We start from the raw sequence: 17,793 nt of genomic DNA, 5'->3' as shown, positions 1-17,793 counted from the left end.
CACTCAATCTCGCCACAAGAGTGCGACAATTTTCTGGATCAAAATGCGTTCGTTTGTTATGTCTGTTTTAGGTGTCCCATGAATTTGAACTCAGAAGGATGGCAGCGATTTGTCGCCTTTCCCTGCTAATAAGTACTAAAGACAGGTTCTGCTTGATTAGTTGCTTTGGTATTGGTCTTGCTGGTTCAGAAACCACCCAAGGAGAAGGAGGTAAATTTGACCAATTGGACCTTCCATATTTGTCCGAACGTATACGATTTCCACAACCTTGTCTGCATCAGTGCATGATTGACGTTCATTTTTGTGTTTCAAAAATAATGACCATTGGGAATCGGGAATTAATAAAACAAAAATGACTAGCCGAGCACTAACTGGCAAGCGTGGGAGCGAACACTGCGTTCTTGTGACTCAAAAACATTCTTGTCACTAAAGTGCCTCCTAATAGCTGTCTTCCCGTCGCGATCTTGCACTATTATGCAAATAAAGTCAACAAACTTTCGATTGCTCCAGAGCTGTCACATGTTGATGTAACAACGTGATGATCATATTTCCCAGCCCTTTACGAGGTCGTAAATGTCACATCGGATCGAGTCTGAGGTGGTTGTTTTCCCAGTAGCGCTTCGGCCCCGCTCGGAAATCTTCGGCCATTTCCGGAGTCCGAAGAGCGGCGTCGGCTCTCCGAGCGCCACACACCGCAGTCAGGCGAGTAGACGTCGGGCACACCTGGTGGCAAGCTCCGCTTGATGACTTTGAGGAAGTAAACATACACACGCAGGTGAAACTCGCTCGAGCGCCGACCGCGTCGCCTAAAAGTCGTTTTAAAAAGTTACTATTTGCAACTTTTGAATGAATTTCCGTCTCAAACGACTCTCGCTTTCGCAGAAGTGGTTTTCCGCCCACCTCGTGTTCGTCTTCCAAAAGCTCCCGGGGCGAGAACCCGAGGAATGCGGCGGCGTTTTTGAGTGGAGGAGCACCTAGTCGCCGTTGAAATTGACACTACAAAACGAACATGGCCACCGGCGGCTTCAAGTCGAGCGCCACCACAGACTTCCTGGAGGAGTGGAAGGCCAAACGGGAGAAGATGAGAGCCAAAATGCTGGGGGACATCGCCGCCGCCACCGGGGCTGGTACCTCGGGCTCTTCGGGCAATTGCCGCCCGTCGGAGGAGCCGCAGGACCCCAAGAGCGATTCGCCGGACGGGGGGACCCCCACCGACTCTCCTGCGCCGTCCGAGAAAAGCAAGGAGAAAAAGAGCAGCGGGCCCAGCACCAGGAAGGGCAAAGGGCAGATCGAGAAGAGGAAGCTGAGGGAGAAGCGAAGGTCCACAGGTGTGGTCAGCATGCCCTCCAATGAGGTCAGTTTTGCCACCGATTGCGTCAAAACGCCCGTTTTTGCAATACATGTTCAATCCATCTGGATTGAGAAATCCAGAGTCCAAAATCCACTCCAGATCGATTGCCACTGAAACATATCTCATCGTCGATCCCTAATTGGTGGGAGGTAGTGTTTGCAAATAATCTGATTGTTTAGATCAAACAAACTGCAGATGTTGGTTGGCAAAAGATTAAGCAAAAAGGTAAAAACAAAATAGAGAATGAATGCATAGTGAGATTCAAATGGTTCGTTTGTAAAATGAATTTGCTTGTCACGACGCGTCCGATTGTTTATATCTGAACTGTGCATGCCCAAACAACAGGGGGCCCTGTAGTCCTCAGCTCTAGTTATGTTTTCAGCCCAAATCAGCATGAAAATTTAAAATCCATAATAAAGGGAAACTTCCGACTAGATGCAGTGCAGCTCGCTTCTGGAGTAAAGCCACCTCTTCCGCATCCAGTGGAACCAGATGAAGTGGCTGGGGCATTTTATTAGATGAGGTGAGGTGTTCTGGCCATGTCCCACAAATCCAAAAGTGGATGCAATTTAAACAAATAGAAGTTACAAAAAGACAAAGGGAAAAAAATCCTCAACAAAAGTAATGAAACACTTGTCAATGCTAAATAGATATTTTGAAACCCCTTTTGAAGCAGACGTTTTGGAACGAAGGCAAAAACAGTGTCTACCGTCGTCTTATCTCATGTCGTAGGCCATGTCGACGGCTGAAAGCGAAAGTCACCCAACCCGTTTAAAGTTCACGTCGCGCGTGAAAGTCAATTTGGATGCCACCGTATCTTAATCACAATAATTTCAGTTGAATTTGAATCCAAGCCAATGAATGCACCTATCAGGCGTGCCGCTCAAACCGGTCGCTAAAATCGTCGGACGCCATTTTGTGTCCAGAGCGCAATCCTGACTCCCTCCTCACGACACACAAACAAATCGCCCCTTCCCCGTTCGCTCATAATGGACGTCCATCGCCGTCCGTGTCGGGGAATGGTGACGGCGGCCTGGTTGTCGGCTTTCAACGAGGGCGCCGACGTAAGCGGCGTGTGCGTGACGCAGACACAAAAGCTCTGTTGCTGTTCAGTCAGTCAGACTAACGACGCTTGCTGCCAACGGTGCCTCGTTGTTGCCATCCCCGCTGCAGCTCTTTGCGGGCACCATGGAAACTTTGACATGCGCTCACCAACGCTAACATCAACGTCATTGCGATAATAAAAGAACCACCGAGAAAAAAAAAGCCCTTTATAAAGAGATAAGAATCCGCTTTTCAAAATAATATCCCCAAAAGTATGTATTCCAGATAACAAACACATATTTTTTTAATTTGGGGGGGTTGTAATATCTAAGCCACATATTTAATTTGAACAGAAAATTGGTATCATATGTGAATAAACAAATAAATGGAATGAAAGAAATTGCTTCCCCCGGTGGATTGACGCTGCCATTTTCTTAGCCCAGTGTTTCCCAACCTTTTTTTTGACTTTTTGCATGAAAAAAATCTTAGGGGACACTACCATCTGAAAACCTTTTCATTTAAAACTATATCGCCTATATTAACAATAGTCATTCTCATCAAAGTTTTATCAGCAGGAATCACATAAACCTCCAAAATGATTCCAAAATGTAATTTTTCACACTGACCTAATGTCACCAAAAGTTGATGTCTGCGGACCATGAATAACTTGGAGTGATGCAAAAATAAGTAATGTCATGTTTTTAATTGCATCATTTTATGACTTTTTTCCAAATATGACTTCAATCCGTTTTTGCTACTGCAACCAAATGGCGCCGCTCAAGTGACAGCCGGTAGCAGTAGCTCGGTCCGCTTTTGCTCGTTTTGTGTTTTTGCTACTTTTCTGTCTTTTTTTATTGCATATTGGTATTTAGTTTTTTTTACCTAGGTCTACAATGTCTTGTGTGTCTTGTGTCTGTCTTGCTACTGCAACCAAGAAATTTCCCGAATTCGGGATGAAATAAAGTTCTAACCTAACCTAATCTTACGCTAAATATTAGGCAAAAAATGCGCTCACACAGACCCTAGAAACCAAAAAACTTCCGGTTCACGTTAGAGAAAAATAAACCACAAAATGACTGTTTCACAATTTGAATCTTGTAATAGTATAATCTATAATTTAACGTTCATCATATTTTGATTTTAACCTTGTAATAGTTCAATTTTAATCTCGTTATATTCATATTATTTCTCTCTCTCTGAATATTACATTGTATGTCTTCTTCCAATCAAAGAAGCGAGGCCCGCGCAGCCGAGCGCAGATGTCGGCGACCCCTTTGTTCGATTTCCCGCGGATCCGCCCCACTCCGGCACTAACAAACAATTAACTGACATTAAGCCAAATGTGGAATAAGGGCTTTTGATTTGCTGCGCGGAAATGGAATAAGTGGCGGTTAACGTTTCCGTCTGCTCTGCCCTTTCTGGCAAAGTCATTAGCCTCAGTTTCGCCGCTGCGTTTTAATAAAAAAGGTGATTAGCGGGAGGACAAAAGCCTGAAACGGTGGTGTGGGTTAAATTTCTGGATGGCCAGGAAGCGCACTTTGGTCCCCGACACAATGGATCATTTGCAGATGCTTGGACAAACACCACGCAAAGTAAACAGACATGAATGTGTTGGTTTCGGGCAGGATTTTTTTTTCCGCAGCATGTCAAATGGAACAATATTTGCCATTATTTTTCTTATTCTTTTGTAAAATTATTTATTAGTTAATGCGTCGACCTCACAGCTATGGGATCAACGGTTCGATCCCGGGTTCGGACATCCATGCTATAGGCTGGTTGAATACTCATAGATTGCCCCCAGCTATGGTTGGTCGTTCATCTCATGGTGCCCTGTGATTGGCTGGGCTCCAATCCAGAACCTTGTGAGGATAAGCAGTATGAATGGATTTAAAAAAATCCCTTTTTAAATAATAATTTCTTGGGATTTTTTTTTAACTCAACACCAAAAGGTATCATATGAAATGCCATGCAATGTGATATAATCCCCCTTTATATAAAAATGATGTATCATATCATTATGATCAAAATATATGCAAATGTATATTTGCAATGTTATGGTTGTTTTGTTCCAAGGGACCCTAAATGCCTCAGAGTTGAAGGAATTTGAATTTACTGTCAATGATTAACTGGTTTGGGCTTTTGCGGGGCATTCCTTCAGTCTCCTTGTTTGCTTCTTGTTTTTGTTTATTTCAAAGTTTTTTTGGGGGGGGCTGGCTTACCTTTTGGAGGGTTTCTATCTTTGTATTATTATTCGTAAGGCAACCTTTGACCTTCCCTTTCCTGTTTGGCTTGAGCGCTGACTCAGCAGCCTTGAATTCAAAAACAAACAAACAAAAAAAACGAGTCAAGGAAGCAAGTTTCAAAGCTTGAGCAGCGGCGGCGACGGTGGCGCAGACTCCACTTCCTTCTCCCTTCGCGTCACGATGGGAATGTTGTGACTCAGCCGCTAATCCGTGCCAGAGCACAGCAGGCCGAACAATAGGTCGCATTCCCTCGTAGATCCCGTAAAACATGTTTCAAGCAGACGCTCAGGTCCGCGTCTCGGCGTAAACGACCCGATAAAGTCTGCCCTTGAACATTTAAAGATATAAAACACACACACACACACAACTTTTAACCTATTTAACTCCTCGCCAGCTATTGACGGCGCTAGACGTCCAATCCATTTTGACTGGGAGGGGCGAATAAACGCTTTGCCATTTGCCTCACCCAGTCAAAATGGTTTGGACGTCTAGCGCCGTCGATGGCACTGAATCATGAGCGTTCCCGGCCAACCTTCCCAGTCTAAAGGAGCTGGACACCTTATCGTTCTCAATGGCATGCAATGACAAAAAAAACACGTTTGTATTTCCGTTTTTATTCATGTTAATTGTATTTATTAACATTGTCTTAGAATCATAAATGTGTCTAGAGTTATACATATATATGTATATATATGTATATATATATGTATATATATATGTATATATACATATATATATACATATACATATATATATATATATATATATATATATATATAACGGGTCGTCGCAACATTTCTGGCACCGAGATGTATATATATATATATATATATATATATATATATATATATATATATATATATATATATATATATATATATATCAGTGGCGGTCGGTGCATTTTCTCGTAGCGCCTTCAACGTATCAATCCAACCCTCAAAAACTATTTTATGGCTATAAAACCTCTACTGCAGCTAGAGCTGCGACACATAAAAAATAATCAATAAATCAATGCACAAAAATGGGGTAAAATCCACTTCCTAGCAGCATTTCATGATTAAATACAAATACTGGAGCTTTTCACACATTAAAACCAGGCCAGGGGGGCGATTTTCCCGGGAAAAGACAGCGATAAACGTCAATGGCGTACGGGCAAACATTGCCCGAAAATGGGGTAAAATCCAGCCAAAAACAGCATTTATTGATTAAATACAAAAAGCTTTTTAGACATCAGAACCGGGCCCGGAGTATCATTTCCCCGGTAAAAAGACAGCGATGAACGTCGATACGTCCATATGTGAAATGACAAAAAATGCACTAAAATTAGGTCAAATCCACTTCCTAGCAGTATTTATTGACTGAATACAAATACTGGAGCTTTTGAGACATTACAACCAGGCCAGGGGGGGTGATTTCCTCGGGAAAAGACAGCGATGGACGTCAATGGCGAAATGGCAAAAATTAAACTGGGATAAAATCCACATCCGAGCAGCATTTAATGATTAAATACAAACACTGGAGCTTAAATACAAACACTGGAGCTTTTCAGATATGAGAACCGGGCCCACAATTGAAATATTATTTAGGAATATAGCCATATTTTACTCACCAAAAATCCTTTTTAGCTGTACACAATATCCATCCTCCTTTCTTTCTTCCTTCTTTCCTATCGCCATCGAAGCTAATGATGAAGTTCGAGCCTATCCTGTCATATTTCAGGCATAGTCCGTTTTGAAAATGGCTTTAAATCAAAACAACAATATACTATTTGCTTGTGGAGCTAAGTTAGCGCACTGAAAGTGGCGCACACACCATTTTCCCGGCTGTAACAGGCTTGCTAGCTTCGGAGTTGACCGCCCTTTCTTAATGATGTCCATTTTTTTCTGGAAAAGTCTGTCTGGAAAATAGCTTTGTGAGAGAAATCTGCAACAGAATCCATTTGTTTTTGCCACTGTCGGCCATTGTGGGTGGAGTTTGCGATCTCTGGCTGCTTTGGCCCGCCTACTAGCCAATCATAGTTGCTGAAAGCAATGACATGTCCCAACCAGCAAAATGCCAATGCCTATGAAAAATCATTATGGGGTTGCCAATTCGAAATCTGATTGGTTAAAAGCAACAGTCTTGTTTAATGCAGCAGACCCCGCAGAACTGATTTTGAAGGCTTTGAGGCAGATCTGATCTGGCAACAAATAATGGCTGAAATGTGATTGGTTAAATGCTTCAAGATGAAAACACATCTGGAAGCAGTGCAACCAGGGGGGAAAGCAATGAAAGGAAGCTAACAGACCATTTGGAATAATAAGTATTGATGGACAAAATATAATATGATTCAGCTATTTCTTAGGCCAGCAGAAAAGGCCTTGAAGGCCCTGACTGCCCGCCACTGATATATATATATATATATATATATATATATATATATATATATATATATATATATATATATATATATATATATATATATATATATATATATATATATATATAATAAAACGGGTCGTCGCAACATTTCTGGCACCGAGATGTATATGTATACATATACACGCGCGCACGCGCATGCACGCGCACGCGCATGCACGCGCACGCACGCGCATGCTCGCACGCGCACGCACACGCACGCACACGCACGCACACGCACGTACACGCACGTACATACACGTACATACATATATACATAATTGCTAATATTTATTTGAGCTTCATTATTACGTCCCTGAAACGGTTAAGCATGAAAAAAAATAATGAGCTTAGCTGAATTTGCTGCGACTTCCCCGCAGCTCGTCTTTGATGAACCGAAAACCCGTTGGCTCCCGTGTGGGTGGGGGGTTGGGAATAGATGAAAAAAAAAAAAAAAAACCCATTTGAAGCTCAACACGTTTTATTTTTTCTCGGTTTATTCTTTCCCTTCTGGGTAGTCAGTGATTGACAGGCCATTTCAGGCCAACTCAAGTGGAATTCTCCGAAGCCTCCATTTTTTTGGAACCTGCGTTCCACCAAAACAAATGGGGGGGCTGGCGTTAGCCGCGTTTGCTTTTCACGAGAACGGCTGGGGAATACTAAGCACGCCGCGGCGGCTAGGACGTCGTCTTCAATAGGAAAAAGTTAACCTCGACCGGTCGCTGAGCAAACAGAAGCTTGGAATTGAGAGAAGGACAAGAGAATAGAATAGAAGAGAGACAGTTTTGTTCTGCTATGGACATCCTTGGAAGAAGCCCAAGCACTCATCAGCCCGTGTGGGAGGAAGACAAAGCCCACGGGGGGAAGGAATGCGGCAGTGCGGCAGTGCGGCAGGCAGGCCCAAAGGCCAAAGCCCGGCTTAAGAAGACAATCCCGAATTGTCCAGCGCACCCAAAGGCACTTGAAAACCACTTCTGACACACTCGGCGAGAAAAAAAAACTCTGCCGCCCCATCCGTTGAATGTTTCGGCGCCCTTTAGAACTCGGGAATTGTCGTCCGATGCGCAATTGAAGGAAATGAAATTGCCGGTGGGGTAACCTCGTTCCAACAATAAAAGACGCCCAACACACCTTCAAACTTGGCTGCGTAACGTCTCCATGCAAAAACCGGCCAACCAGTCAGTCGGGTTCCGAGGTTGGTTGTGATGCACGTTAAACTCGACGCAACCTGTTTGGGACGCCCTATTTTGCGTCCAACGCTGTCTATACTTACTAATTTATATCGTATTCCCATTCTTAATCCTAATATTTATTCATTTGCATACATTTTTCCAGCATGGTAAAAAGGGACTTTTTTGAAATTCTAAGTTTAATCCTATCATGTAATAATCACAACTTTAAATGGATCATGTTCACACCAAGGGTCTTTTAATTACAGATTTTCTTTCCGTAACAACCTAAAATAAGACGATTTATTTCCCATTGGGTCGTCTTCCTAATGACTTTTTTTTTTAAAGCCATTGAAAATAATTGAATAGTGACCTTCTGGAAAGGATAGCGCTATTTGTTTAGCTTTGAGGCGACAATATCTCTTTAATTAGACTGAGTAATTCCACATGGGGTTTGAAAAGCCATTCCATTTTATCGGTGCCAGAAATGTCGCGACGACCCGTTGGCTGTGGCCAAAACCTTCTTGTACCTGATTGGTTTATACACGCAGAAGCGCAACTGTTCAAAAGTGTTCCCTTACACCACACTCTTATGACTTTTTATGTCCTTCTGTATCCTCTTTCTTTCATCGCACTCAAAATACAGAATTTCCCTCGAATATCGCAAATAGATTTTTTCTGCAATTAATTATTGAAATATTTTTTTAAAGTTCATAAAAATGTGTAAATCCATGCTGAAACTTGTAAGCGGAAACCACTCTTGCTACTAGGACTCAGTACTGAAGGGGATTTTCTTTTTGATTTTTCGATTATCACGGCCGTGTCTGGTCTACATTAACCGCGATATTCGAGGGATTACTGTACATACTTTCATATTTTATTTTGTTTCGATACCTGCTCGAGCCTCTTTTTGTTTGCCCGTCGGCTGTCTTGGCGAGCCTGCAATCAGTCCCTCGGCAGGGGTCTTGATTCATCTGCGCAGGCGTGCTAGGCTAGCAAGCGGCGATTGGTCGGAGAGCCGCTATGTGTTTTGAGCCTGAAAAACACGGGATGGCAATTCACCGTTTTTGTCTTTTTGGCAAAGGCGAACGAGGCTCGGTTCGCCGGTTCAAGGCGACGGCCAAGAAAGGTCGAGAACGTCAACGTTAGCCTCAAATATTGGTGCCTGACAGAACTAAGTAGATTACATTCTTATCGTCTTCGGCCGTCGTCGTTTCGGAGACGGTGACTGAAGTCTCTAATATTTTCACCTGATACGAAAGCGGCGGAACAAGGCCACCGCGGGATATTGCCTCTCGTGTCTGCTGGCACATCATCATCATCTCGTTTCCTGGCGTGACGTAGCGCCCGTCGCCGCTTCAGCGGTTCCTCGTCCGGCGAAAACGTTTCTGAATGAGTGTCATTCGGGAAGGAAAAAAAAAAACTGCAACAGGAACAATACAAGATCAGACAAAAGACCCCCAAGCTTTGAGTTCCATACCTGCTCTGGCCGACGTGAACATTCCAACCGCTAGCTGATAAATGAAGCGGCGAGATTATCCCTGGGGAATGGTCGCGATCCAAAAGAAAATAGAGACACTTATGTAACAGCGGGATTGAAAGCAGATGTGTCTAAACGCGATAACTGCTTCGGTGTCCAGTTTTAAAAGAGTTGCATGTGCCTGTTGGTTCTGTTCCAAACCACATTTAGCGCTCTATGATTAAATAAAAGATGACACCATGTCAAAACAGATGCGTGTTTTTAATTTACGGTATCGATTACATCACATTTGGGTTTTAAAATTACAACATCGTGGTAGTAAGAGTCGATGTTGAATTTGGAATTCTAGCTGGCAAGTCTTTCTGATGTAACTACCAACAAAACAATAGCTGAGGTGTTCCATTTCTTGTTTTTTTTCGAAATTCAGGTGTTTCCACGACAATTTTCCATCAGTTTTGCCATTGACTTTTTGTTAAATTGCACCAGCACAGACAACAAATGACCTAAAGTATCGTAAATTGCGGTTTCTAATCACGTTTAAACACAAAACGCTCATCTTTCAGTGCTATTGACGGTGTGGGTTTGTTCATTTGTCGCTCCCGGTCCAAATGGATTGGTCGCCGAGCGCCATCGATGGCGACCAATGAGTTAAACGAGCGTCTCGTCATGGCCTAAACGAGATTCGTTCCGCTGGGATGCTCGTGATTAAGGTATCGTCGGCCCCTTTAAGTAGGCCCGAGTCCTCGACTCTTCTCGTAAACAGGAAGCGGCGAGGCTTCTGGAATCCTTCAAGCGATTCAGCGTCTCGGCCAAAGCCTTCCACGCGTCCTCCGGGCATCCGTTTGCCGCTGTCCTCCGAGTTTTCAGCTCCACTCAATCATCCCTCCAATTGGCTGCGTGCTAGAAACCACAGTTAAACGATACCGTCGACCAAAACAACCCTTATATGGTCACGCGCCGTTAAGGAGCGGCGATTCTCGTCCAAAGTCAACTTTGCGTTTCCCCTCGTCCGGGACGCAAACCCAACGCGTAATGGAGGCTCGCGTTATGTCGGAGGAGAAGTCGACTTTGGCGGGATACGTCCCCGAGGAAAACTGATAACGCAGGGAAGGCCTCGGAAATGGCTCTGTTTCTAGGAAGCTATTTTTAGCCCGTTGTTGAGTGAGCATCTTTTTGGAAAGCGGAAACATTAGCTTGAATTTAGGACGTCAACAATGGTTTTGAACAACAGAAAGCTACTTTGGGCATTCGTGAGAAACCGTTTTAGATGGCGTTAAAATTGACTTTCCCGGGCGTCGATCGTCAATCGTCCAGCAAGATAGCAATCCGAGGAGGTGAAAGGTTACGGAAGTGGCCTTCGCCGCTCGCGTTTTGGGTCTTAAGAGGATTAGAGGCGTTCCACCACTCAGAGGTTATCTCAGATGGAAAACGGTGGGCTTTCTCACGGCACTCGTCTTTCGCTTTGCTGGGTCGCCCAGGTGACTTCTGCTTTCTCCCTCCCCACCCTGCAGAGCCTGGACGAGCTGGATGATGACGACGGCGTGGAGATAGACAGGCGGGAGGAAGAGGAGGAGCGGCTGGTCCTGGCCAACACCTTCCAGAACGAGGCCATGACGGCCGATCCGGCCAGTGGACTCGTCTCGGTGAGCAGAAGCGTTAAAAGTCGTCTACGCGCATTGGCCTAAAAAAAACGCGTTACATCATCAGGGAGCTATTTTGTGTGTTATTCCCTATTTTAGTATATTACTACTTAAAGTATAATGTTTGTTCTTGTTTTGTGATCGATTCAAAAACTGCAACTTATACTCCAGTGGGACTTGTATGATTTTTTAAAATCATTGACGAGGACAGACATCCAATCATGTGCTTTGGAACTACATTAGGAATCCTATCCAGTGTTCGTTCATTCGCTGCCGGCCTCCCAGTTCAAGTGGATCGGACTCCAATTCTCGCCAGCGACGTCCGAGCCGCGTAAAAATAAGAATAGATTTTTGTTACTTATCTCAATTTTTGCCTTCTCAAAGGTTGCGCTAAGATTTAAGTGGAGCCCCAAACGTCATATTTGGAATTGATGGGACGTCCCCGTCATGCCATTTAGTGACCGAGGAACTCACATCCAAGTGCTCGCGAGGAAACGCTTCATCAATCACCGTAAATGTTGCTCTGCGCGACGCTCCAGCGCCTCAGCTGCACAAGCCGTGCCCATCAAGAAGTCATCTAAGAGCTCTCGCGGGGATTGGTCTCGCTTCTTCTGTTGGACGAAGCGCCTCAAACCGCCGCTACTGTGACCCTGGGGATAAATAAAGCACTCCCCGTGGCCTACTATGCCGGTTTCGTCTTGAAACAAACCCAGTTTGGCCGTTTTTCCGAGGTTTTAGCACCGGCGGAAAGACACTAGAATTCAATTGCGCGAAAAGCGCATCCTCTGTTAGCGCTGCATAAATCTAAACAAGTCTGTACAAATGGGAAAAAAGTGTTGTATTTTCCGCACTAAAAAGACTTAAATTTTCTCAAAAGCTGGAAGTGTATTTTATAATCTCATAAGCCTTATATATGGATCAATATTGGTTAATCACTGTATGAAATTCCCTTTAGCACAGCTCTATCAGGTTGATTTATAACCCCCCACCCCTCTAACCACTACTAATACTACTAGAGCTCCATCTAGTGGATGTCTAACACAATCCCCTACTACTACTTCTGCGTTTTATAATCCACTGCGCCTTCTAAATGAAACACATTTGAAGATTTGCCATTAAAAGTGCATCTCATAGTGCGGAAAATACCGCACTCATGTCTTTTCTTTTTGTTTTATTTTAGGAGAACCCGGGAAGATCTGCTAATAGTCGCTCTAAAAGGTGAGATTAAAAATAAAGTATGGTGCTAATAAGGTGGGTTTTCTTTGCTCTTATTGTTGATTTTTTTTGGGCCTACTGACACGGCGCCCCCTGGCAGGGAACGATGATCTTTATGGTATCTTAATGGTTATTTTACATTGGCATTATTTCTTTTCAAATTACATTTTCCATATGACTATCTTTATATATTATTCCATATTTTTATTTTCTAATAAGAGTCATATTTTATGTAAAAGTTAGCATTTCAAGGAAAAACTTTTATTTTCCATCTGAGGCCAGCATCAAATGGACTCTTTTTTTTTTTAATGCCGAATTGATTCATTTTTGCAAAACGACCTTCTTTCGAGTAGCAGGTGCACTACTCATGGTATCATGCGGGTTTGTGCGCGCACCGCAGCTGCAGCAGCGCCGATGAGGAGAGCCAGCATCGCCGGGACCGCCGCATCGGAGACGAGACCCCGGAGAGTCTGGAGAAAAGGCTGGAGGAGCTGGAACAGGTACAGATCGTCATGATAGCTCATGATAACAAATGAAAGCATTACGGAATCATGTTTCCTTAAACTGAATGAGAAATAAATCTCTAGATTAATAGCGTCAAAAACACACTAAAGGAAATTATTAGATGATTTTGTTGATTATATGTAAAAACAAAAAATCTAATATCTATATCTACATATACATGTGTATATATGTGTGTGTATATGTATATATATTTTTTTATCTTTTTTTTCTTCTGATTATATTACAATAATGGAATATACAGTTTGAATCATTCCTGTATTTGCACTATAATGACCGAAATCATATATTTGAGTTGTGTTTAACCCAACAAAAGAACACACTTTTGTGCAGTTATTTCGGCATATTGCAAGGCACGGCAGCTGGGTGCTGCCAACTAGTGGACAGGAGTGGAACTGTAGCCATCTGATGGTTATTTCCACCAAAAACACGCGTAAAGATCATTTCAGTTGGATTTTGATTCCATACGTCATTGTGGAGTGTAGTATGTCGCTAATCGACAGAATAGATTTTTAAAAAACATTTTTAATGCTCATGTTAAAGACAGTCTTTTTTTCCATAAAAATTCCGAACGCAAAGCCACGCATGAAATATCGGCTTCCTCATTGCTAAAACAATTTCGAAAATGCCGATGAGTCTTTGATGATGATGACGGCCACGAGTCTACGGGGAAATTTTCTTGATGGCCCCTGCGCCCGTTGATCAAAGTCTGGTTGCGGCCACGGGAAGGCCGGCCCTCCCTTCAAAGCCGCCGGCTTCTTTTATGTACATCAGACTGTCGGTCTTGGCTACGCCGGCGGTTGCCACGGCGACACTCATCTCTTCCAAACGCTCCTCCTCCTCCAGGAACTGATCCTGCAGCGCCAAGAGAACGAGCACCTGCTGAAGGCCCACCAGGAAAAAGATGGCGTCATGGAAAAGCTCAAGGACGAAATGGAGCTTCTCTACCGGGTGAGCGCCACACCGCCGGCCAATCGGGTCCTCGACATCTTCCGCCGCAACTTGTCTGTCTCGGCAGGACTTGGACGACATTGAAGAAGAAAACGAGCAGCTGAAGCAGGAGAACAAAACTCTCCTCAAGGTGGTGGGCCAGCTGACCAGGTAGAAGGACGTGCCTTGGACTGGCCGGACGCCACCGATGGCGATAGACGTCCGATCCCTTTGAAGCGGGAACGGACGGAAAGGTCTCCTTACAGTCGAAATAATTTATCGACGAAGAGAGCCGTCATGGAATGTTCATGTAAATATGGTTGTACATAGCGACATTTAGATGGTTCATTGGCGAGCAAGCCCACCAAAATGAACACTTGTGTGTGGCTTTTGTGATTTGGCTTTCTCTTTTTAAAAAGTGGCGCATTATGCATATCCGTGTTTAATAAAACTTTGATTATCTCCCCTAGGCTGCCTCGCTCAAGTTCATTACGGCTAATTTGATGCGATGACGGCGTGCCGCTAACGGCAGGGGGGCCTGAGGGGGGGGGCGCCGTCATCACAATGGCGTCGGGGCGGCAGCTTCGGAAGGCGACAAAAGAAACCAGCGATGTCTTGCGATAGTTGCTGCTTATCTTGTTCCCGGGGAAGGTCGACCGTATTTCTCCGGGCGACCAATCTCCTCAATCTGGAGTCTGCCGGGAGGCCAGATGCTAGATTGGACGGACGCCAGCGAGAAGTCCACCTGGCCACTCCATCTTCTTGTTTTTTTCACGCTTTATCACGTGAGAAATGTGGAAAATGATTGGTTGACGGCGGCAAGAAATGAAGCTAAAATGTCACGAATTGAGTGAACGAGTGGCGCGAGTGTCACGAGGCAACTGTGTGTGATCTACCATGCCAACATGACAAAGCACAGCTGTTTGAAATGGAGCTCAACCGCCGCGTCTTCAGTTAAGTATTGACAAACTCTATTTCGCCCCCTCTATTTTTTAGTAACTTATTTTTCTCACTTTGCCAGGAAAACTCCCAGTGGCAACGTGACGACGTAAATAGCAGCGATGGAATGGGCGTCCAGATCTGACGTCTGTCACCGTCAATGGCGGCCAACCAGTTAAGTAGCCTCCTCTTCCTCCTCTTCATGCCAGGTCGCCATAAGTCGCGTAGACGAGCTGTGTTTCCAAACTGGCGACCATCTGTCATCCGCACTTACTCTACTACGCAAAATGGCCGCCAAGGCCACTTGGCGCTCAAATACTCAAAATAATGTGATAAGTCTCCTTGGCTATGTAACATTGTTATAATGTATTACTGTTTAAAGATGCAAGAAAATAAACAAATACATTTCAGCCCAAAAATAAATACATTAAGTAACAAATATGAAATAATATAGGGACAAACTTGAGAAAATCAAAACAAATCAAATTTCAATGAAAAGCATAAAATTGGGTATATATATGTGTGTGTGTATATGTATATGTATATATGTATATATATGTTTGTATGTATATATGTATATATATATATATGTATGTATGTATGTGTATATATATATATATATATATATATATATATATATATATATATATATATATATATATATATATGTATGTATATATATATATGTACAGTTGTGGTCAAAAGTTTACATACACTTGTGAAGAACATAATGTCATGGCTCTCTTGAGTTTCCAGTTATTTCTCAACTCTGATTTTTCTCTGATAGAGTGATTTGAACAGATACTTCTTTGTCACAAAAAACATTCATGAAGTTTGGTTCTTTTATGACTTTATTATGGGTGAACAGAAAAAAGTGATCAAATCTGCTGGCTCAAAAATATACTTACAGCAGCGCTAATATTTGGTAAAATGTCCCTTGGCCATTTTCACTTCAATTAGGCACTTTTGGTAGCCATCCACAAGCTTCTGGTTGAATCTTTGACCACTCCTCTTGACAGAATTGGTGTAGTTCAGTTAAATTTGATGGCTTTCTGACATGGACTTGTTTCTTCAGCAATGTCCACAAGTTCTCAATGGGGTTTAAGTCAGGACTTTGGGAAGGCCATTCGAAAACCTTAATTCTAGCCTAATTTAGCCATTCCATTACCACTTTTGATGTGTGTTTGGGGTCATTGTCCTGTTGAAACACCCAACTGCGCCCAAGACCCAATCTTCGGGCTGATGACTTTAGGTTATCTTGAAGAATTTGAAGGTAATCCTCCTCCTTCATTATCCCATTTACTCTCTGTAAAGCACCAGTTCCATTGGCAGCGAAACAGCCCCACAGCATCATACTACCACCACCGTGCTTGACGGTAGGCATGGTGTACTTGGGGTTAAAGGCCTCACCTTTTCTCCTCCAAACATATTGCTGGGCATTGTGGCCAAACACATACCTGTCAACCTCTGCCGATAACTGCCCTTATAAATGATTATGATTCCCCTTACAAACCCCCCCAAAACCTTACAAACACCGTACGACTCGTACGGTGTTTGTAAGGTTTTTTTGGGGTTTGTAAGGGGAATCATAATCATTTATAAGGGCAGTTATCGGCAGAGGTTGACAGGTATGCAAACAGCTGCTTTGAAATGGCTCCAAGTGACTTTCCTGACTTGTTCCAGTCAAGGATTCGCTTTTTCAGATCCATGCTGAGCTCCTTTGACTTTCCCATTGTAGCGTTTGTGGACGTTTGCATCCAATGATCCCTATTTAAAAGGCCTCAGAGAAGTCACCAGCTGTAGTCACTCATAATCACTCACAAGAAGTTAAGAGGCCATGCTATGAAGCTCATTTCACTGACACAACTTTGTAAGTCACCAAAATTGCTAATTCGTGTTGCTGTATGTGTTTTTGACCCAGCAGATTTTATCACTTTTATATATATATATATATATATATATATATATATATATATATATATATATATATATATATATACATATATATATATATATATATATATATATATATATATATATATATATATACATATATATATATATATATATATATATATATATATATATATTTGTGTATATATATATCTCCACACACACACACACGTGTATTATATATCTACGGAATTAAAATAGAAACTGAATTAAACCATAGTGCACACAAAAATAAATAGCCATCATTACGTTCAAAAGACTTGAAAATATAATGAAATTATAATTGAATTGCTAAAAAATCCAAGTATAAGGCACATCAATGCAACACATTTAATATTTTCTAATTTCTTCTTTTGTCTTATTGTTTTACTATTGTTCTACTTAAATAGATTTAAACTATAAACTATTAATTGCTATCAATAAACTACTTACTAGACCACTTAAAAGTACAATTACTTTAAACTACTTTTCTTTTGATGGCAAAGGTTTTTATTTTGGAATTGAAGGCACATTGGATTATAAAACGCACTTTCAATTTTGAGGGAAAACAACTAATCGGGGTTCGAAAGATTTAGATATGTAAAATAATATACGTAGGTATATCATTTTTCTGCCCGTCGGTCTTTCTTGGGAATATTTTGGAGACAGCCCACTTTCCCATTAGCCGTCGCATCTCATTAAGACGCCAAAGAGTGAGGTCGTCTAATCGGGACCCTTTCCCGAAGGCGGCTTGTCATCACGGCCGGCCGCGTCTATTAGCGGCGGCGTAACGAGTGGAGTACCGGGTACTGACGCTCGATGAAAGGCAAATCGCGATCATCGCAGCTGCGCTTCGGCATCACGTGACTCAGCCGACTAAAAATAAAACTCCCTCGTGACACATGATCAGGATAATAGGCGCATGTCGCGC

At 42.8% G+C, this 17,793-nt stretch overlaps 1 protein-coding gene across 2 annotated transcripts; it reads left to right on the top strand.

Annotated features, from left to right (window-relative positions):
• Positions 1-107: 107 nt before the first annotated feature.
• pawr (PRKC, apoptosis, WT1, regulator) lies at positions 108-14,460 on the top strand. 2 transcript variants are annotated; one of them, XM_077594531.1, is made up of 8 exons: positions 108-210; positions 614-775; positions 883-1,354; positions 11,196-11,327; positions 12,505-12,542; positions 12,940-13,039; positions 13,908-14,012; positions 14,080-14,460. In XM_077594531.1, exons 3-8 carry the CDS (start codon positions 1,010-1,012, stop codon positions 14,164-14,166), a joined length of 807 nt encoding a protein of 268 aa, XP_077450657.1. In that variant the 5' UTR covers positions 108-210; positions 614-775; positions 883-1,009; the 3' UTR covers positions 14,167-14,460. The 2 variants fall into 2 exon arrangements, with proteins under 2 accessions (XP_077450657.1, XP_077450656.1); XM_077594530.1 differs by lacking the exon at positions 108-210 and having other exon boundaries at positions 576-775.
• Positions 14,461-17,793: the final 3,333 nt, after the last annotated feature.

Source organism: Stigmatopora argus, chromosome 23 (genome assembly GCF_051989625.1).
Source record: "Stigmatopora argus isolate UIUO_Sarg chromosome 23, RoL_Sarg_1.0, whole genome shotgun sequence".
Lineage (NCBI taxonomy): Eukaryota > Metazoa > Chordata > Actinopteri > Syngnathiformes > Syngnathidae > Stigmatopora > Stigmatopora argus.
The sequence above is the reverse complement of the archived record's forward strand: the minus strand, read 5'-3'. Positions and strand labels throughout refer to the sequence as shown.